Source organism: Dromaius novaehollandiae, unplaced genomic scaffold (assembly GCF_036370855.1).
Source record: "Dromaius novaehollandiae isolate bDroNov1 unplaced genomic scaffold, bDroNov1.hap1 HAP1_SCAFFOLD_45, whole genome shotgun sequence".
Lineage (NCBI taxonomy): Eukaryota > Metazoa > Chordata > Aves > Casuariiformes > Dromaiidae > Dromaius > Dromaius novaehollandiae.
In genome coordinates, this window is record NW_026991505.1 from 1,674,962 (window position 1) to 1,696,584 (window position 21,623).

Consider the following 21,623-nt stretch of genomic DNA (forward strand, 5'->3'; position numbering starts at 1 on the left):
CTTTCCCCTGGGCCCGGATCCTGAACGTTCGCTCTCTCACGCACTCGCGCAGCCCTCTGCCGGCAGCGGCTGGCTCCCCATCCCAGTTGCTGTCTCGGCTCTCACCCTGGCACAAGACAGCATAGCAACCCTTCCCTCCTTTCTCCTCTCACCACCAATCAATGCCTACGCTGCCCACTGCCACAACACCTGCACTGTCACTGCCGGCCTCAACACAACACTGCAGCTGACGCCAGCTGGTGGGTGGAAGTGGCTCGACACACACTACGGAAGCGGGTGTGCCACAGGGAGGGGGGTCAGTGGGCACCAAAACAACAGTGGTCAAGGTAGGGGGAGGGAAAGGGAGCCGGCCAGCCAGGGGAAAAATGGAGGGCAGACCCAAATGAGAAGGATGGGGAGCCCTCTCTCCCAACCTGGGACAACCCCTTTCTCACTTTGAGTCCAGCCCAGGTGCCTGGCTTGGCCCGGCCCAGCAGGGAGCAATGCACCAGCTGCACAGCCTGCCTCAGGGAGGGGGCTCCCTGCAGACCCCTGGCATTGGAGCCTGGCATCACTGGGCACTGCCCACTGGCCACGCACCCACAACCTACTGGACCCACGCTTCCGAGCTCTGAGCTTGCCTCTCCAGCCTCCAGCTCCACCATCCCAGAGATGGTGCCCACACCCACCCATGCACACACAGCCTCCCAGATGACAGCGCACACTCTCCCAGCCCTTCTGCGGGCAGACACCTTCGTCTCCCTGCCTCCTCAAACAACCACCAAAGGTCCAGCTATAGCAACATTCAATGCTTTCAGATGACTGCAGTAACTCGTGCCATCTCTGTGAAGAATTTTGCTGTTGCCTCCTGGGAAGGACTTTCTCAAAAGGCACATGCAGTCCTGCATGCCACATTAAAAGCTAGCCTTACCTAAGCTGGCAAAGGTGTGGAGTATGTCACCAGAGGAGAGGAGAGAAGAGCCCCCTCTAATGAAGAGCCTCGCAATCTGCTTTTGTCACTTCAAAGAGAGCCCAAGGTCAGTTAAGAAGCCAAAATTGCCTGCAAGCCACTTCCCTCTAGCACTGACTGGGAATCCCAGGAATTCCACGTCGTCAGCATTCAGGAGTTCTCTCACCTGCTCCTCCAGGTGCTGCTACTTCTGCACATTTTTCTGCTGCTGTGTCCCCTAAAGATGACAAAGAACTTTCAAACCGGAATGTTCTGTCCACCCCCTTTGCCCGAGATCCATTTAACACAATCAAATCTGGCTTAAAGAGCTTGTTGGTCTTCTCCCTCAAATGATGTTCTGCCAATACCACCCAGTCTGTCCCCCTTGCTTCCTTCACCAGCATTTTGCAAAAGATGTTATGCCTTTTCATCCAGGCATTTCCCATGCAGCCGGACAGTGCCTGCAGCCTCTCGCAATTCCTTCCCTCCAAGCCCCTGGCCTTCTCTCCACCCGGATGTTCAGTTCTGTGGTGAATGCAGGCTGCTACTCCAGGAGCGAAGGCCAGACTTAGAGCCACCACAGTGTCGACCTCACCATTATATTGGGTTTCTTTGGCAGAATCGGTTGCATGGGCATTCACATGCCTTATGGCAATTCAGCGTTGGGTGCTGGCTTCCCAGGTGCAAGGCCATAGGGGCTTTCCCCATCTTTTCTTGCGTGAATACCCCATTCCATATACCCAATAGACCATACGTAAGGCCCTTATGTAGTGGCCAACTATCAGTGTATATAAATTGGGGCCCTTCAACCCTTTCTCCTTCTAGCCACGGACGTGCTAGAGGAGAATGCGACCTCGAGGAGGCCGTGGTCCCCCAGCCAAGGAACAGCTGGGTGGTACCATCTGATCCCTAAGGCTGAGCTCTAGATAAACCTCCCACCCCAGTCTCTTAACCTCTTCAGGCAGCATGCCACACAAGATGTTATGTCTCTTTATCCAGACGTCCTGGACTACAGGGCAGTAGCCGATGATATGTGAGCAAGTCTCCCATTCTGCAGGACAATGCCTGCACCCCTTCGGTGCCCCTTCTCCCAGCTTGCGTGCCAAATACTCCCTGGTGGGATAGACATTGGCATGCAGCTGTATTGCTGTCAATTACTTCCTGTGAGGAATTCCCCGGTAACGTACAAGCCAATAGTTATGGATGCTATTGTTTTCTTAAGAAGTTCTTAATACCGTGGCCTTGTGCTTTTAGACTGGCCCAGTTCTCTAACTCTCTTTTTCTCCACTTGCTAGGAATAGGATAGATGCTACGGGGAGCTGGAATTTCCCATTTGGACACCAACTCGCCCCCTTCCAGTGTGGTGGGAATTGTAACGGGGAGTTCATCCCCTGTTGATGGAACCTTGTCTGCTTTACCTTCTGCGGCGATCCATACCCTCTCAAACTCCTTCTGGATCTGGCGGGTGGAAGTGGCTCGACATGTGCCGTGGGTGTGTCGTGGGGGAGGGGGGCCCGGCAGGCACCAAAACGGCAGTGGTCGGGGCAGTGCAAGGGAAAGGCAGTCAGCTGTTGTCCCCACCCCCTGGACCCCGGACGGGAACAAAGGACCAGCGCACCACTGAGAGAGTGGTGGAGGAGAGCCCATACAGCAGCACTGGCGGTGGTGGTGGGCGGCGCCCTTCTCGTTCAGGTCTGCCCTTCTTTCCCCCTCCCACCCCGTTCTTGTATGGTCAGCAAGGCGAGCCCTCTTTCTCTCTACTGTCCCTTGCTCAGCAGCCAGTGTCGACATGAGGAGGGAGGCAGAGCAGAGGGGGCCCTCAGGGGCTGTGAATGCTGTCCACTCCTCCCTCGGTGGGGACCGAAACCGAGACAACTCTTAGCAGTGGATCACTCAGCTCGTGCATCAATGAAGAAAGCAGCTAGCTCCGAGAATTAATGTGAATTGCAGGACGCATTGATCATTGACACTTCGAACGCACTTGTGGCCCCGGGTTCCTCCCACGGCTATGCCTGTCTGAGCGCTGCTTGACGGTCAATCGTCACCCAAGCTGCGGTGTGGATGCAGCGGTACCGCCCCTTGGCAGGCAGGGGAGGGCACAGTTCAGGTGTGCCCGGCCACGCCTGTCCTCCCCCTCTGAGCCCGGCAGCTGCCGCTGCACTGCACGACATGTGCGGTGTGGCGCGGCTGTGGCGCCTCGCAGGCCCGTTGCCCCAGGGAGAGGGGGCTTTTGTTTCTTCAAATCCCAAAGAGGCATCATCTTGCTGAATCCCTTGTAACATTTCAGTTTGCTTCCAGCTTTCATTTAGATGGGGAGAAATCCTCCCGCTTTGATCCACATATACACAGCGACTAGTATTTATTACTGTACCTACTCCTCCCTGAGATGCTAATAACATACCTAGAGCCATTCCGTTCTGGGTGGTTATTTTAGCAGTCTCTGAAACCTCCCCTTGTAAAGCTGTAATGGCATCAGAGGTTTTATTCCCTATTCTCTCAATAACTGCTGAAATAGTTACTATTGCTTTTTCAAGTTCACTCACTCCCAACTGTGGAAACAGACACCTTGCGAATGAATGAAACCTAGTAGGTTGATCCGTTAAAGGATTATTGATCCTCTTTTGTCTCCTCATGAATGTTCTTAGCCATGATCTTTGATATCTGTTATTCAGTTCTTTGTTACAGTAATGGTTGGGATTATTGCCCCTAGAGTACATGTCCCGGACCAATTAGGAGGCAGCACTTTTTGTGCCTTGCTCTCACACAACCAACACCATCCACTACCTTTCAGAACACGCCACCCATTTAGTTCCTTACTTGGCCACTTATAACCTATTTCAGGTATCCGAAAGCAATCTTCATAACTTCCTACCTTAATGGATCCAGTACAGTTGATCGGCTGTTTTCCATAAAGTACAGGTTTCTCCCACTATTTATTTCTATTATTACATCTTCGGATACATTGATCATAATCTCCTGTCACACTCTGGACTTCCCATTCCTGTTCTGTTGTTTCATCATATTTTGGTTGATCACTATCATTTCTTATCTGTTTTATAAACTCCATAAAGGAAAAAAATAAGAGGCACTCCAATTAGCGGGAAGCCCTTGTTGGAATCTTCAGGGAAGTGGGCACACACCCAACAATCCCTCTGGTTAACTATCTTCATAGATTTCGTATTTACTTCCAAAGGAAGATTTTGACCCCCAAATCCTTCCTGATTCCCTTTAACTTTGGCTCAGGTAACCTAGAAAAAATAACCACCACATTTCTCCCCTGGTTGTTAAGAACATCATTTTTACGCAGATACCATAACAACAATATTAACCCTATTCCTAACAAACAGATTAAAGCAATTTTCCCCTGAATACAATCTAAATTTAAAACTGATTCACTTTTAATACAGCTCATCTATCTTTATATATTTTTAACGTTAAAGGGTGAACTTGTTCAGCTTTCCACGTCTCTCAAGGTACTGCTTTCACTCGGGTGTGGTGGATCCAGGAATCAATTCCCTGCAGTTTCACAGCGGTATCTGTTGTTAGTAGTACCAGATACGGTCCTCTCCATTTTTCTATCAACAGCTCATCCTTCCAGGTTCGAAGATATACTTGATCTCCCGGCTGGAATGAATGTACAGCTGAATCTAAAAGTACAGGAGATCTTAACTGGATGTACCTATGGAGAGAAGTAAGAACCTTTGCCATAGACAAGAGAGAATCACTTAAAATTTAATGGCCCTTAATGTGCATCTGAATTTCATTTCCAGTTAAATTTAACGTGTAAGGTTTACTATACAGAATCTCGAATGGACTAACTTTCTCCCTAACCCTTGGGGTTATTCTGATTCTTAATAATGCCAGAGGTAAAACATCAGTCCATTTCATCTGAGTCTCCTGACACAATTTCCCTCTCTGTCTCTTAGTTGTTTGATTCATTCTTTCCTTTTCCACTGGATTGTGGCTTCCAGGGCGTATGTAAATCCCATTTAATTGGTAGTATTTCTGAGATTTCCTGTACTATTTCTGCTATAAAATGAGGTCCCCTATCCAAAGAAAAGTCTTCTGGTCAATTTATTATGTCTTGGCAACACCACAACGCTGACTTGTTTGATGCTGAGGCAGAAGAGAATCCTGATTTGAATGGCGTGAAACCCTGATGCCAGCAGATTTGCCGTAGCGCATATAAGCACATTAAAGTGAGATATATCTTTTGAATACAGGTTAAAAATGACATTCTTAGCTGTTGCATTTTTAATAATAAAGACTACAACAGGTAGTATCCATTGCAGACACTCAAGTCTGACATAAACAAGTCCTGTGCCACACGATTTGCAAAAGGGGTGGTGGGGTGGTGGGGAGAGAAAGCTCCACCCGTGGAACCAGCGGCATCCCTTTGGTCCTCTTCGCCCTGGGTGTCTTGGAAAAGTTCAGAGCCCAATCAAAGCAAATCCAAGTCCCAAAGTCTCTGCCTGATCGTGGTCTGGTGCGGTGTGTCCCGGGTGGTCGCGGGGAGACCATTTCAGGGGTCGCGGCAGCTCAGTCCTGTTTCCATCAAGAACAGATGGCTTGTTCGGGGTTATGTTTTCATAGCTTTCGTCCACAGTGGTGATATGAGATAGAGAGAGATCAGAAGGAAGTATAGAAAAGGTAGAAGTGCGCACAGGAGTTATGAACAATTTTTAACAATACCTACTTTTAACAATAATCATGTCTAAAACTAACCAATTTTTAACAATAACTTCTTTGAACAATAACATATCTAAAGAACAATATCTTAACATATCTACTTTTAACAATAACATCTCTAAAACTAACCGAACCAAAAGGTGTCCCAGGCCATGTTTGAGGGTTTGCCTATGGCGCTGGGGGATTAGTGGAGGAAGGTGATCGTCTACAATGACAATACCAAGGCAAACAAAGGCATATTAAAAAAGCAGTTAGAACGATAGCTAAAAGACCAAGTGCTGCAACATAAATTGATATGGTGTCATAGAACATGTTGTTTTCCATTCTCCTGGTGGTATAATCCACCGATGTATTCGTCGGCCAAGGTGTGACGGTGGAGTACCTCTTCTCTGTTACCCTCAGGGCTCCAGCGACGCAAAGATGGTGGTGGATTGCTGATTGCAGCCCTCGTGGTCAATGCTGATGACTGTTATTACTGTTTCTTTGCTATTCTAGCACTCTCCCTCATGAACAAGCTGTAAGCAGTGTCCCTGGTAAAAAGCAGATGCAACCAGCCTTGAGGCACCCAGCACATGGAGCTGAAGCATGCCATAAAAGGAAAGGTATCTGATTATGCTCTTTGATTGGTTAGGAGCATCTGGCCCATGTGAGAGAGTACATAAAAGGCCTTGCTATGGGTGGGAGATGCAGAGTTGCTGCCCTGTGCTCTTCTGTGCAGTGCTATAGAAATAAATCTTTTGTTCTGACCTAACCCAGAAGTATTGAGAATTTCTTCAACATGTTGCCTTTAACTCGGGCAGTCCTCTGCTGAAACAGAAGGTACCTTCCCTGTCAACATCAAGCACAGTCCCTCAAACCTGCTTCTGCCTCCACCCTCCCACAAGTTCTCTTCCCTCATGGGCTGCCCCACTCCATTCACTTGAGCACCTCTCCATGCCAGCCTGCTGCTTCTGAGCAGCTTCTTGCTGCAGAAGTAACCTCACAGCCTATGGCCCAGACCTCACACCTTCACCGCCACCTCCCTCTTGGCTGCCTCTGCCCTCTCCTCTCTGCTCCATGCCCCTTCACTCCAACAGACAACACACCATCTGCCCTGCCCTTCCTCTGCCTCCTAGGCCACAACCCCCTTCCAGCTCGGCTTACAAGATGACGGTTAGGGGCTGCCAGGGAGCAGCTTTGGGCTGAGGCTTCAGGCATCGGTGGAGAGTCTGGGCTTTGCTTAGTGGGCTTATGGAAAGCTTTTGGGGGATGGTTCAGGTTTTTTGTCTTGTTAGGAAAAGCACACTAGTTCTTTTCCTTGGGGTGGGGGAGTGGTGAGAGGAACCTGAGTGCCTAAATGCCTGTCCCCTCATCCCAGTCCTGAGCACCTGTTATGATGAGTGGGAGCAGGGGATTGGGCCCATAGCCTGGTGGTGTTTGGAGATGAGATTTGGAATCCCTGAGACACGTTTCCTTCATTCTCTGTCTCCACTCTCTTCCATCCTGCAGGAAATGACTGCACTTCCTTCCCTTTCTGCAGTCCACATTCTTCTTCCAGACCCTGTTCAACAAGGACCACCTTGGTCAGTTCCTGCCATGGGAGGTGGTTTCCACTTTGGGGAGCAGTCCGGCAGGACCCCTGCCCTTCTGATACCCCCCAGCCTCGGGATCACATCTCACGGGGCACAGAGCGACAGAGCCCTGGGGCACCTTGTGGAGGGGCAAATGCTTATCCTCAATCTCATGGCCCTTTGCCATGGCACCAATGCACTCCCATGGCCTGGTGTGTGCAGATACGCTGCGTGTCAATCCCTGCATATGTGGTTCTGGGAGGGGATGTTTGCCATCTCAGTATTTCCCCCAGAGCTCACCCTCTAATATGTTGTCACAGCCCTGGGCCCACCAAAAAGCTGTCACAGGTAGCTCAACTTCTGCCAGTGGGGACCTGGCAATTTCTATGCCTATTCCAAGGTATCTGGAAGTTTCCCTGAGGGAAGAACACAATATCTCATTGGTTTAGTCGAGGTCACATTAGGGGTCAGTCTCTTGCTGCCAGTGATCAGCCCTCAAGACTAGAAGTCTTCTCTGTCCTCGATCCAAAAGAATCAAAATCCAAAGAGGCAATTTCAGATCTTGGTCAGCCCGTCTCCAGCATCTAAAAGCGAATACAGAGGGCAGCTCCCCACATAACTGAGCGTAAGATCAAGATCTGCAAAACAGCTCTAGTGCTTCTTTCTAACTTTGTGGTTGGTTTGTTTCAGTTTTCCAGTGAGGACAGGACAAATCTAAGCTCCATAAGGTAGCCCACAAAGTCCAAAATGAAAGCTCTACATTTCAGTGGACTGCTTGACTAAAAAGTTGTTTATTCTTGGCTTAAATCAGATTAGGAATTGATGCCCTTGGGCTGGAATGCTCTATTTGCAGAAATGGTTTTCCTTCAATACCTTGTACTTGCATTTCCTCTGGATTTAAATTTCCTCAGTAGGCCATTAACATGGAGTAAGTTGCCCCAGTATCTACTAAAAACTCAGGGTAAGTGGCCATTAACTCTTATTAGGGTCCTAGCTCAGTCTCCTACCACTGATTCAGATGCTGCTAGTGCTTCAGGTTCCCCTTCCTTCTGTCACTGTTGGGGATCATACTGCTGAAATTCTGCCATCTCTTCCACACTTTTATTACCCTGCAGTTTCCAAATTGGAGGGTTTCCGAATCCTCCCCTCATCTGGGTCTGAACAGGACACTTTTTTTTCCAGTGCCCTGGTTTCCTGCAATAGGCGCAGCAGTTGGGGTCCAGCTGTCCCCTACCCACCATTCCTGTTCCTCTAGTCCTCTTCCTCCTTGACCTCGTCCCCTCATATTTATTGCTCTTCCCCTCACCATTGGAGTTCCTCCCAGCGCTGCTGCCAGCATACTCACTTCCTCCTGCTTTCATCTTCCTTTCTCCTTCCTTTCTTTTTCTGACCTTCCATCATATACCTATGTTGCTAATGAGAGTACCTTTTGTAAATTCTCTCCCTGCCATCCTGGAGCCATACGTTGTGAAATATTTAGGAATACCTGGAGCCGCTTGTTGGACAGATACACTCACTGCCAGTCTTTCATTCAAACTTTCCACAGACATCCCTCCATAGCGTAACAGGGCCTGCCACAAGTTATTTCAGAATTTCCTCGGGTGTTCCTCAGACTTTTGTCTTACTTCCTGAACCCTTTCAAAGCTAACACCAAATGCCCTGCAGCTCTTACTGCTGAAAAATGGATTTTGGCATGTCATTTCACATGGCACCCCATCATTCACATTATTAAAATCTCGGTTTGGATCTACTTGTGGCCAAAGTTGTCGGTTTCCATCCTGGTCTGCCAACTCCCTGTCTTTTTCCGATGTCCATTCTCTATCCCCTGGCTGAAATATCTGTTGTAACAGTACTTGAACATCCCCGCGACAAGGGTGATGTCCCTCTACTATTGTGGAAAACAGTAGAGCTGCCTTCTCTGGGTCTTCCAGCGCCCGGGACATTTGCTGTGCCCATTGAGTTACCTCCCGGAGCCCACGGCTGATCAACACAGACATGCAAAATCAGTGTGTGTGGGGGGGTGTGTGGGGTGTGTGTGGGGCTGTGGTCCCAGTGCCTGTGGTGCCCCCCACAGCTGGGTTAGGCATTACTGTTCCAATCATAGGAGCCTGCAATATGACAGATTGGTTTCCCGAGGGAAGCGATGGATATAAGTTAGAAGCAGATTTGGGTGCTGAAACAGTGTAAGGGGGAGGAAGGGCAAAACCATTACTCGAGTCTCCCAGCGTTTGTTGCACAAGTGTATGTCTTACCTTACTTGAATCCCCAGATCTCCCTGGTCATTTAAAAGCTCAGTTATCCCAGACTTACTAGTAGTTCATTTGCTGAGGTTCTGATCCCCCAAGCAATGACCCAAGAAGGTCAGCTTACCCATATCAAATGAAGCACCTTGAGACCATTGCTCAGAGGGTGTCCCCTCCCAAGTCTGTAACAGCCATTCCTCTTGACAGAGAGCTATAGCCCTACCCTTACTGAGACCTGAGGTACCTTCAATTTCTTTCCACTTTTCCAGAATTTCTGCTAGCAGTGAACCCCAATTTTACCTTCCCCACTGAACCTCCCATGACTCATGCTGACCCAGTTTTAGTACCTCCCTAGTGAGTGCCACTACTGCAATGACTGTCAGGTGAACTCAGCCTGTGCCAGCTGTGTCAAATGCGGTTCCAGTGCTCACCAGATTGGAGGCCAGCAGTGTCCCACCTGGGTCACCAAAACTGCTAAAATATTATCAGTGTACAGAGATTGACATTAAGGAAGCTCTTCTCCCTACGTAGTCTTCAAGTGATTTTCAACATTCTCGCTTTCTCCTCCAAGCCCCACTAGACTGACACCCCTCCCCTCCCCTCCAACTAGACTGACAGTGTGCTGTCAGTGCAAAGACAATATGTTCTGGAACAGGAGTCAAACACAAAGGGAAGCAGGAGAAATGGTGAATACAGCTCAGAATCCACTTCACATCTAAAGGTGACCCCTCTGCTCCTTTAATCAATGATTTGCTCCCAGGAGCTCAGAGTGGCTCAGTGACCAACCTGGATAAACTGCCCTTTTCCCCTGTCTTGCATCTCTAGTGAATTCTCTGGCAAGCTACAGATGTAGCAGTTCCCAGGAGCAGTTCAGGCCCCTGGGTACAGAAGGGAGGTTCCTGCACGACTTAGAAACTGCTTTGGTCCTTGCTGTAACTTTCCCCCTGGGGGATTTTGGGAGGCCCCCTCAAAAGCAATCTCAACCATGCTATAAACTAAACCATAATGCGGCAAAGGGATGAGCTCTCCAACTGGAGAAGAGATCTGTTCTTCTGGCTTCACTCTCTACTTGAAAGGGGGGCAGATTTTCCTGCTAAGAAATAGCTACCCAGACAATCTGACCTCTTGTAAGAGGGTAGTCACCCATCAAGTCAGACATCAGGAGCACTAAAAGTGCAGCCTAGCTATAAAAACTGTAGCAGCAATCATTTGCTAAGAGAATCTCTGATCCCTAACCTCACGGAAGTACCAGAAGGAGAAAGACAGAGGCAAGGTACATAAGAATGTTGGGCAGGAAGTGTTGCAGGGAGATTTCCTTGACTTTCATGAGCTACCTTCTTGGTTCCATGTTTTCAGTCCCAGCAAGGAGAAAAGGGTTGGCAGATTTTTGGCAAGAAGCCTTGTTGCATGAGACAACAACTTCACTGCCCTCCTGGCCATCTGGAGTGGTTAGCTGTAGCACAGCATGCAGTGCACAGATGCAATGGTTACTGTCCTTCATTGTAACCATAGTTAGCCTTCTTGAGCATGATCCGTTTGTTGTTGTGACACACTGTGGAGTGTGTACTTGAGTTCTTTTGGATCTTGACCGGAAGAGGATTCACACGCACAAGGCTGGAAAACAGCCAGATCCCTTTATTGCTGTAAGGCGATCTGTGATTCATATCAGCATATGCTATAGCAGGTTCTGCTGCATGGTGACTCACTGTTCTTGCCCAGTAGATTGTACTGTTTATGCTGTTTGAGGAGCTGAGATGTGTGAACCCCTTAGCTACTGCTGAGGGAGATGGGGCATCCCCGGTGCTGCTGCCCCACTGAGGACACTGCAGCTGGTCCATGTCTTGCTGGTTGATGGTGCCCTTGCTGTTATAGACCAGAGTGCGGGACAGCAGTATGGCTAGCACAAAGATCCATGTGTCATTCTTGGTGTTTCTCTGGAACAAACAGCCTTGGCTCATACCAAGAAACTCTGTGCAAGGCCCCCTAAGAGTGAGCAAAGCCCCAAATCCCCAGGCCCTGAATGCCTAACCATGGGCCATGGCAGGGTCAGCTTTTTGGAGAGACCCCCACACGCGACATCACCATGTCTTCCTATAGCCGCCTTGTCTTCAACTCCTAACTCTCCGAGTCCCACAGGCTTCTGATTATTAAAGGACTCCCTGAGCTCCCCATTCCTGGTCTGCTGAAGTTTACCAGCAAGTGCTGAGGAATTTGGCAGCTTGTCAACCTCACGAGCCTTCTCCTAGCTCCTCTGGCTGTCAGCACCACAGAGACAGCTCCAGTTCAAAAGCCTGGAGCTCCCTGCCAGCCACCGGATCTCAAAAGGCCCACCAGCCTGATGGCTGCTGAGTAATCAAAGATCCAGAAAGAGAGGGAGAGTGGCTGTGAAGAGATGGTGTCCCACAAACCGTCATGGGCCCAGCCACAGACTGGCTCCAGTCCCCTGCAGACAGCCAGCATCCCAGGCAGAATGAGGGCTCTGACAGGTGAAGGCAGAGGTGAAGGATGGCAATGAGAACACCTTGAGTCCTGCCACATGCCTGGGCCCTTGAGAGCTTCCACAAAGTTCTCTGTAGGCACAAAAGGAAGCCTCTGCTTCTCCCACACCTTCTCTGCATCACCCCGCCCTTCAGTGCCCAGGAGCACCAGTGTGTGTCCAGGCTGACAGGGCTGAGGCACACGCCACAGCCAGATACCTTTGGTATGGGCCTGCATGGGGAAGGCCAGGGAGAAACCTGTGGAGGGGATGCAAGGGGCTCAGCAGTGTCAGCTACAGAGCAGGAAAATGGAGGCATCTTTGCTGCCCAGGGCCGGGACCTGTGTGGCTCCCCACCTCTCTCATCCATCCTCTCACAACCCAGCCTGTTCATGAGGTGGGACTTGCCAGCGCAGTACAGCCCTGTGATGGCCACCACCACCACCACAGGCTGTGCAAACTATGACAGCACCTGCAGGGTCTTCTGCTGCCCCACCAGCCCCTGCCTCTGTGTGCTCTCAATCAGGCACCTGGGCACTTCTATGGAGGTTTCAGATGCCATTGCTCATGGCAAACACAGCTTGCAGAGGGGACAGTGAAACAGGTATTTGAGGCCTTAAAAAAATCACCATAGTTTGTTATCTCCATCTTTAGAAGTGAAAAGAAAAGAAAAAGCATTTTAAGCTCCTCATGGACTATAAAGGGAGCAAAAGATGTTAAGTCAGAGGCAGAGTCCAGCTGTGCAGTTGCAGCAGGTCAAAGGAAGCCATGATACCTATTCCATGTATTATCCTTGGGAATTACAAAAACATGTGTCAAACTCCTTGGCAAATTCCCCATTAAAGCTGTTAGTCTTCCTGAGAATGATGTGCTATAACCTTGCATATTTCCAGAAATGGCTTTTGATTCTACAGCTTCCTCCTGCTTGTGAGAGCTGGCTGTGCAAATAATCAGTAATCAGTTCAGCTCCCCACAACATCATTAGTTTTCTGTGTGCCTGAAACGCTATGCCTTGATGTTTTCTGCACTGAAGTCCCATAAGGTTCAGAGGCTTGATCCCAAGAGGAGCTATCAGAGAGATGGAAATTTTCCTTTGTTGGAAAGAAATGTGATTGTTTCCGTGACAGGGAGGACTATATAAAGGTTTCCTGACACCACCGAACAGTCCGAATTAGTCCTCTTTGAAAGTGGTGTACTATATGTGATCTACTCTAATACTTCTATAATACTTCAGCTTTGGAAAGATACAGTATATTCAGCTAGGATTTGGAATGAAGAAAACTTATTAGAAAAACTTCTTTGAATAAAAGAAAGGAAAACAGGATTTCAGAGTGATCTTCACTTAAAAACTAGGTAACCAACTTCTGTTGCCTCTCTCCCTCCTTCTCTCCCTTCCTACCTCACTCCCTTCCTTCCTTCCTCCCATTTTCTTTTCTCGCTGTCCTCAAACACACCATTCCTTTCAGTGAGCTGGTACACAGGTAGCAGCTCTGGCATCAGTACTGGCCATCTAGGTTACAACAGTTTCTAGTATTTGTTGAAACAGCTGGGGTGGAAAATCAAGGGATTCTTTTGTGTCCCTTTCCGGACTCAGTATCTGATCTCTTCCATTCATGAGGCAGCATCAGCTGCTGCTGCACCTTATGGAAGAGGACTCTGGGGAATGGAAATAGCAGCTCAGGACAGAAGGATAGCAAGCTACTGCTGAGTTCTTCTCTCTTTCCCTGCAGGGATGGATAACCAGACAGAGGTGAGCAAGTTCATCCTGCTTGGCCTGTCCAGCCCTCAAGGGCTGCAGCAGTTCCTGTTCATGCTCTTCTCCCTGCTCTACCTGTCCAGCCTGCTGGGGAATGTGGCAATTGTGACTGTGGTGATATGTGAACCTCGGCTACGCATCCCCATGTACTATTTCCTCTGCAACCTCTCCTGCCTGGATATTTTCTACTCCACCGTTACCATCCCCAAGATGCTGGCTGGGTTCCTCTGGGGGCACCAGGGTATTTCTTACACTGGCTGCCTAAGCCAGCTCCACTTCTTCCACTTCCTGGGCAGCAGCGAAGCTTTGCTGCTGGCTGTCATGGCCTATGACCGCTTTGTGGCCATCTGCCACCCGCTGCGCTACACCCTGATCATGAGCCCACGGGCCTGCCTGCTGCTGGCTGCAGCCGCTTGGGCTACTGGCTTCCTTCATGCTCTGATGCACACAGTCATGACCTCCTGGCTCCATTTCTGTGGCCCCAGCCACATCCACCACTTCTTCTGTGACATCAAGCCCCTGGTGAGGCTAGCCTGCAATAGCAACCAGCTCAACCTGCACCTGCTCAGCATCATCACGGGGAATATAGCGATAGGCCCCTTTGTCTTCACACTCTTTTCTTACCTGTACATCTTTTCCTTCCTCCGACTGAAAGTCCAGTCGAGGGAGGGGAGGAGGAAATCCTTCTCCACTTGCATCTCCCATCTCACAGCAGTGGCCTTATTCTATGTCCCTGCTGTTTTTAACTATGTGCCACCTTCCTCAGGGAGTTCACCCAGGCGGGACATGATAGCCACCCTTATGTATAATGTTGTCACCTCCATCCTCAATCCTTTGATCTACACCCTGAGGAATGCGGAGGTGAAACATGCCCTAAAGAGAAGACTTTTCTCCAGACAGTTACTAGTGCAGAAAATGTTCTGCCTTGCAGCTTGGGTGGGGTAGTAGGCAACGGACAATGCAATCAGAGGAGCTTTTGGCTCAAGAATGTCTTGTGCAGAAATCTGCTTTTCACTGCCAACAGCCTGGGTCCCTTCAGAAAAATCCTACTTACTGCATATGGCCCTATGTCTCCTCTCTTGGGCAATATCAGTGCATAAAGAGTGCATGTTGGTGGAACAGCCACTCCCATTCCTCCAAGTGGAGAAGAGAAGCGGCTCCAGAGAGTGATACTTCAATAAAAACACCTTTTTTAGAGTGATTTACCCTCAAACATCACTTGATTCTTTTTCTCTTTCTTTCTTTCGGCAGCTGAATCCCACCCCCAGTCAGAGCTGTCAAGAGAAGTCAGGACATGATTCATCTTAGCCTAAAGCCAATAGACAAGGAGGGATTCAGTTGATTTTGTTGGATCCAGTTGGCCATGTGCAGACATGTATGTCATGCCACTTGAAGTACTCTGTGTATCTCAGCTGGTGTCTCTCTGCTGCTCCAGAAAGGCACAGGTCCTGCGCCAGATCTACCAGCCCTGTATGGCTGTCAGCTATCTTAGGGCATCTGAGATGGTGCTAGACACCTATGTTTGGGCAACTGAATCCCACCCCCATTGCCTAGATTCACAGTGGTTAAAACTGCTGTTCAGGCACTTGTCTCACAGGGAGGAAGGTACATTTGGAACCCCAAATGTAGGTGTCCTAATCTCAAATTGAATCTCACCCTTAATCTCAAAATGAGTGGGAATGGTGGATTCCATTTGAAGAAAGCTTCCAGAACTGATCCTTAGGGCTTAAAGGTAAGGTGAGCTTGGGTGATGGGGATTAAGAGTAACAGCTGGAGAGGTCTTTTGATTCTTACCTGTCCTTCAGGTTTTTTTCCACATATTCATAAACTTCACCAACATGCCAGGTGTGTTTCACACAATACCTACTTGCTCAACACATTCCATGTTGAGACTCCTACCATAAGCCTTAAAAAGGCTGCTTCTAGTATTGTTGTTATTATCATTTTTAACAGTGTTATAGAATGATGATGATGATGATGATGGTAAATATTTCTATTAGGGCCTCAAGTAATCCCTCAATGCAAAATTTTCATGCCATGTGCTTGAAGGTGTCAAAAGAGATTCTTCCTCTCCTAAACAATGCTCCAGACCAGATACTGTCAGAGAGAGTGTCCCAAGGGTCCTGATCTGTTCCCATAGGACCACTCTTTGAGTCTGAGATCTTGTAAGTGTTTTTAGGTCTTTAAGAGTTAATATTTGTTTCTAACTGGCCAAAGACAATGTGAGTGCTCCCTTGCAACCCACCTTTCTGCATGCATGCTGTATCCTTCAGCAGAGGCAATGACTTGAGCCAGATCACCTGTGCAATCCCCTTACTGTCTTGCTCCAGTTCATCCTTCTGTGAAAACAGGCTTCTTGGGTTTGTTTTTAGACATGGACTCTTTTATATGCATAATAATGCTCTATGTTAAGCTCGTCACTGTGGTTCTAAGACTACCTTCTGTAGGAGGGTGGTGTGATTTATATTTTTGTGCCTTGCTGCTGCCTCCTTCCTTGTTTACACTACTATATGCACCTCTACCTATATATACTTATACCTATACCTAGCCACTAACTTCATAGTAGCTCTTTGTTTCTTTGTTTGTTTTTTACTGCGCGGTGTCTGCATTGATTAATGCAGTCATCTACAACAGGAGCAAAATGAGATCCCATGCTTTCTTAGGAAGTCGATTGCAAGGGGTGGGGCAAGGTCAACAAGAAGCAGCTTCCAGTTTTCTCCCAGTTGCTACTGTTTTCTTATTGTTCAACCTTAGCCAGTGCCTGTTTTTCCTAAGAATGCATTTTATGGAGAAGCAGATTACACTGTGCCCAGAGCTGCACAGTAACTCCTCTGCATATCGTTTCTGTGGCTTGTTAACACTTGCAGAACATATGGGCCAAACACTGGACTAAACTGTGAGTTTATGTGTTGGAAGGCTAGTCACCACAAATACAAAGAACAGATGATCAGTGATGGCAGAGGAATGCCAGGAGCCTAATCACTGCAAAGGAGCACCCAGATTTGGCTATTCCTAGGGCAGTGATTATGTCCCTGGGGCCTTGGAGGGGGTGTACGCTCCCAGATGAGGCCACTCGAGTGGCTCTGCTTGACAACCTTGTGGACTGGAGGGGTTATTGCCTAAAGGGGACTGGGGAGAAAGAAGCATGAGAGAAAAGAGTTTAAAATGGACTGGCCGAGTGCGAACAGGGCAGCACGTTTGTCTAGCCATGTGCAGCACCTGATCAACCCTACCTAGCCAAGTGAGTGAAAAAACCATCAGAGTAGTGTCCCACCTCTTCTCCTCTCACGTCCTTTCAGAGAGGTCCATTCAGACCTCTTATGTCTCTTCTCAGCACCAGACCAGAGTCAATCTCAATAGGGTCTTCTTTCCCCACTGCTTGCACCAAGCCCATTCCCTTGGCTGTGGTTTCGCTGGATGGTAGATAGGGACAGGGAGACTCTTGTTGATCCATTCATGAGTGGCACTAATTGGGTGATGTGGCTATTTATTAAACACGTATGAACACCTTATGTAAACACCTAGCTAGGTCCCTTTTCCAGGTTAAAGTGATCCAGCCAACCTAGAGTTAGCTGGTGGTGATGACATGATCGTGAGAAAGATTGCCCAGTCAAGTATTTGTCCATTTATTTGGGTAAGCTGGCCCTCTGACAATTTATCCTCTGAATATGTGAACAATGTCCAGGACTGAAGTTTCTCCTGCAACTCTGGTCTTGATAGTCCAACCCAAGGGTTGTTCCAAAGACTCTGATATTTCTCAGAGTTGCCAGGTTGTATCGTATTCAGATTTGAACCACACAATGTCCACAGATGACAACTGTTGATCATATGCATAGCCTTCGCAGTTTTTATAAAGAAGCCATGACACTTCTCACCTTTCCTGGGAACCACCCCCTTGCTCCCCTCCAGGCACGTCCCTGCTCCCCAGAAAGCCCTTCCCCAGATGAGGGTGTCCACGCTGGCCTGGCCGGCTGCTCCAGGTCCCCCTCCCCTGTGCTCCCTGCAGGGCTCCGTGCAGGCACTGCTGCTCAGCAGAGAGCCAATGGTGGTGCCACAGGGCCGTGAGGCGACTCCACTGTGCCCATTCTCGTGAGAGCAGGAAGCAGACCCAAGAGGATGGTTCTCATGCCACTGGCAGTCCCCGCCTCCCGTTTTATGTGGCTGTGGAGGGTGCTCAGAGGGCCCAGGCAGCATTTCCGAGGGCACAAGATATGTTATGAGGCTGCACTGGAGCCAGCCTATGGCATGCCAAAGAGAGTACAAGGATGGCTCTCCAGTCTCTCTTCCCTGAGCCTGCTGGGTCTCCACGGCCTCTCCTGGGATTGCGGAGCCCTCCTTTACTTATGCATTTCCTGATTTTGCTCTTTACCGCTCGGTGACTCCACCTTGGATGGTCTCCTGTGTTGTACGGCTCCACTCACTGCCCACCCCCACTGTATGATGTTCCCGAAAATGCTCTGAGCTCCGCTGGCAGCTTGTTGCCTCTCCAGGAAGATGGTCAGCCATCACCCGCCCAAACAAACGTGTCACAGCCTCAGGAAGGTTACTCTGGGATCCTTAACCATCTCCACTGACACAGGGCCCCAAAAGCGAACCCTGAATCTAAACCTGGTTCCCTAACAGCTTACAATGGGACACTGAACACATCAGCCTGAGCCCATGGAGAATGAAAGCAAAGCAACAGGCCCTTTTGGGATACCATTCCATCACCACTTTCATGACTCCAATTTTGGAAGAAGAGCCAAGTGCACAGGCACCGCACGCAGGAAATGGCTTTACATTGCGTAGATGCTATCAGGGAGGCCAGCTGTGTCTGAGAAAATGGAGCCTTCATGTCCTCACAGGTTGCATTCTTGCCTTGGACAGTCAAGCGCCGAAAAGAGAGAGACCTCCTGGTAAAAAAAGAAGCACTGTTACTCCCAACCACCTCCAGACCTCCTGGCATGCCCTGGATTTCCCGTGAGCTCCTCACAGTGCCCGCCTCCTGCTCCTCACCAAGCAGACTGCTGCAGCACAAGTGACCTCACAATCTACAGCGCAGCCCTCACACCTTCACCGCCACCTCCCTCTTGCCTGCCTCTGCCCTCTCCCCTCAGCTCCATGCCCCTGCACTCCAACACCCCACCTGCCCTGCTCTTCTTCTGCCTCCCAGGCCCCCAAGCCCTTCCAGCTCGGCTTACAAGAAGGCTGGGTGCTTAGGGGCTGCGCCAGAGCAAGTTTGGCCTTAGGCTTCAGGCATACGTGCAGGCTTTGGGCTTTGTGCTGAGTGGGGTCAGGCAAAGCTTTTGGCTCCAGCCTCAGTGTTTGGCTTGGCCTTGCGGCTCAGCACACCTCCCCCCACCCCACTACCTGTTTACCCTCCTGGCATGCCCCTGACCTTCCCAGCAGCACCTCACAGTGCCAGATTCCTGCTCCTCACCAATCAGATTGCTGCAGCACAAGTGACCTCGCAGCCAAGAACCCAGCCCTCACCCCTGCACTTGCAGCTCCCCCTCGCCTGCCTCTGCTCTCTGCTCTCAGCTCCAGGCGCTTGCACTCCAAGACCAAACACCAGCCCTGCCAGGCCTCTGCCTCTGCCTGCCAGGCCCCAAACGCCTTGGCGCTAGGCTTACAAGACGCCTGCAGGGTTAGGGGCTTTGCAGGAGCAGCATAGGGCTTAGGCTTCAGGCATCAGTGGGGAGGTTGCGCTTTGCAGCTGCTGGGCTTTGGGAAAGCTTTTGGGTGATGGCTGAGTGCTGGCCTTCCTGTTTCTGCTGAGGGTTTTGGGAATGGGCAAACTCTGTGGCCCGGGGTGTGTGTTTGTGTGTGGGTGAGACCTAGAGCGTGCTCTAGCACTTGAAGGCAAGCAATGAGGGCTAGGCCTTAGCTTCAGACACAGGGCAAGAGTGAGGGTAGGGGGTAAGGATTCAGGCCGCAGCACAGCCGTTTGGGTTTGGCCTTAGTGGCTAGAGGAGGGGAAGGAGGCAAGGCAGAAGGGTAGAGCTTCATCTTAGTGGTGAGGCCCCCTCGATTCCCCAAGGCCAAACCCAGAGGGCTACAGTGAAGCCTCCGTCTCTGCCCGCTTCCCCAAACTCGGACCCTGTGCCTGAAGCTAATCCCAAGGCCTCATCGCTCGCCTTGAGGTGCTGCACCGGGCTGGAGCCCTCACCCCCACTCCAACCCACAGCCCTCTGCCAAAGCTCTAACCCCTACCGCAAACCCTAAGCACCAAGGCCAAGACCAACCCTGAGCCAGCACCCAAAAGTTTCCCCTGTTCCCTGGGGAATCTGGGGATTTGCTAACTCTTAGCAGGCCTTGCACACAGTTTCTTGGTATCATCCAGGGCTGTTTGTTCCAGAGAAACACCAAGAATGACGCATGGATCTTCGTGCTAGCCATACTGCTGTCCAGCACTCTGGTCTATAACGGCAAGGGCACCATCGACCAGCAAGACATGGACCAGCTGCAGTGTCCTCAGTGGGGCAGCAGCACCGGGGATGCCCCATCTCCCTCAGCAGTAGCTAAGGGGTTCACACATCGCAGCTCCTCAAACAGCATAAACAGTACAATCTACTGGGCAAGAACAGTGAGTCACCATGCAGCAGAACCTGCTATAGCATATGCTGATATGAATCACAGATCGCCTTACAGCAATAAAGGGATCTGGCTGTTCTCCAGCCTTGTGCATGTGAATCTCCTTCCGGTCAAGATCCAAAAGAACTCAAGTACACACTCCACAGTGTGTCACAACAACAAACTGATCATGCACAAGAAGGCTGACTATGGTTACAATGAAGGACAGTAATCATTGCATCTGTGCACCAGATGCTGTGCTACAGCTAACCACTCCAGATGGCCAGGAGGGCAGTGAAGTTGTTGTCTCATGCAACAAGGCTTCTTGCCAAAAATCTGCCAACCCTTTTCTCCTTGCTGGGACTGAAAACATGGAACCAAGAAGGTAGCTCATGAAAGTCAAGGAAATCTCCCTGCAACACTTCCTGCCCAACATTCTTATGTACCTTGCCTCTGTCTTTCTCCTTCTGGTACTTCCGTGAGGTTAGGGATCAGAGGCTCTGTTAGCAAATGATTGCTGCTACAGTTTTTATAGCTAATCTGCACTTTTAGTGCTTCTGATGTTTGACTTGATGGATGACTACCCTCTTACAAGAGGTCAGATTGTCTGGGTAGCTATTTCTTAGCAGGAAAATCTGCCCCCCTTCAAGTAGAGAGCAAAGCCTGAAGAACAGATCTCTTCTCCAGTTGGAGAGCTCATCCCTTTGCCGCATTATGGTTTAGTTTATAGCATGGTTGAGATTGCTTTTGAGGGGGCCTCCCAAAATCCCCCAGGGGGAAAGTTACAGCAAGGACCAATGCAGTTTCTAAGTCGTGCAGGAACCTCCCTTCTGTACCCAGGGGCCTGAACTGCTCCTGGGAACTGCTACATCTGTAGCTTGCCAGAGAATTCACTAGAGATGCAAGACAGGGGAAAAGGGCAGTTTATCCAGGTTGGTCACTGAGCCACTCTGAGCTCCTGGGAGCAAATCATTGATTAAAGGAGCTCAGGGGTCACCTTTAGATGTGAAGTGGATTCTGAGCTGTATTCACCATTTCTCCTGCTTCCCTTTGTGTTTGACTCCTGTTCCAGAACATATTGTCTTTGCACTGACAGCATATTGTCAGTCTAGTTGGAGGGGAGGGGAGGGGTGTCAGTCTAGTGGGGCTTGGAGGAGAAAGCGAGAATGTTGAAAATCACTTGAAGACTACGTAGGGAGAAGAGCTTCCTTAATGTCAATCTCTGTACACTGATAATATTTTAGCAGTTTTGGTGACCCAGGTGGGACACTGCTGGCCTCCAATCTGGTGAGCACTGGAACCGCATTTGACACAGCTGGCACAGGCTGAGTTCACCTGACAGTCGTTGTGGTAGTGACACTCACTAGGGAGGTACTAAAACTGGGTCAGCATGAGTCATGGGAGGTTCAGTGGGGAAGGTAAAATTGGG

General features: G+C 49.7%; 1 protein-coding gene and 1 pseudogene across 1 annotated transcript; both read left to right on the plus strand.

Moving 5' to 3' along the window:
• Positions 1-2,801: 2,801 nt before the first annotated feature.
• LOC135327093 (5.8S ribosomal RNA) lies at positions 2,802-2,954 on the plus strand (annotated as a pseudogene).
• A 10,664-nt stretch (positions 2,955-13,618) lies between these two features.
• LOC135327059 (olfactory receptor 12D1-like) lies at positions 13,619-14,587 on the plus strand. The gene has a single exon (XM_064504675.1). It carries the CDS (start codon positions 13,619-13,621, stop codon positions 14,585-14,587), a length of 969 nt encoding a protein of 322 aa, XP_064360745.1.
• The last annotated feature ends 7,036 nt before the right edge of the window (positions 14,588-21,623 follow it).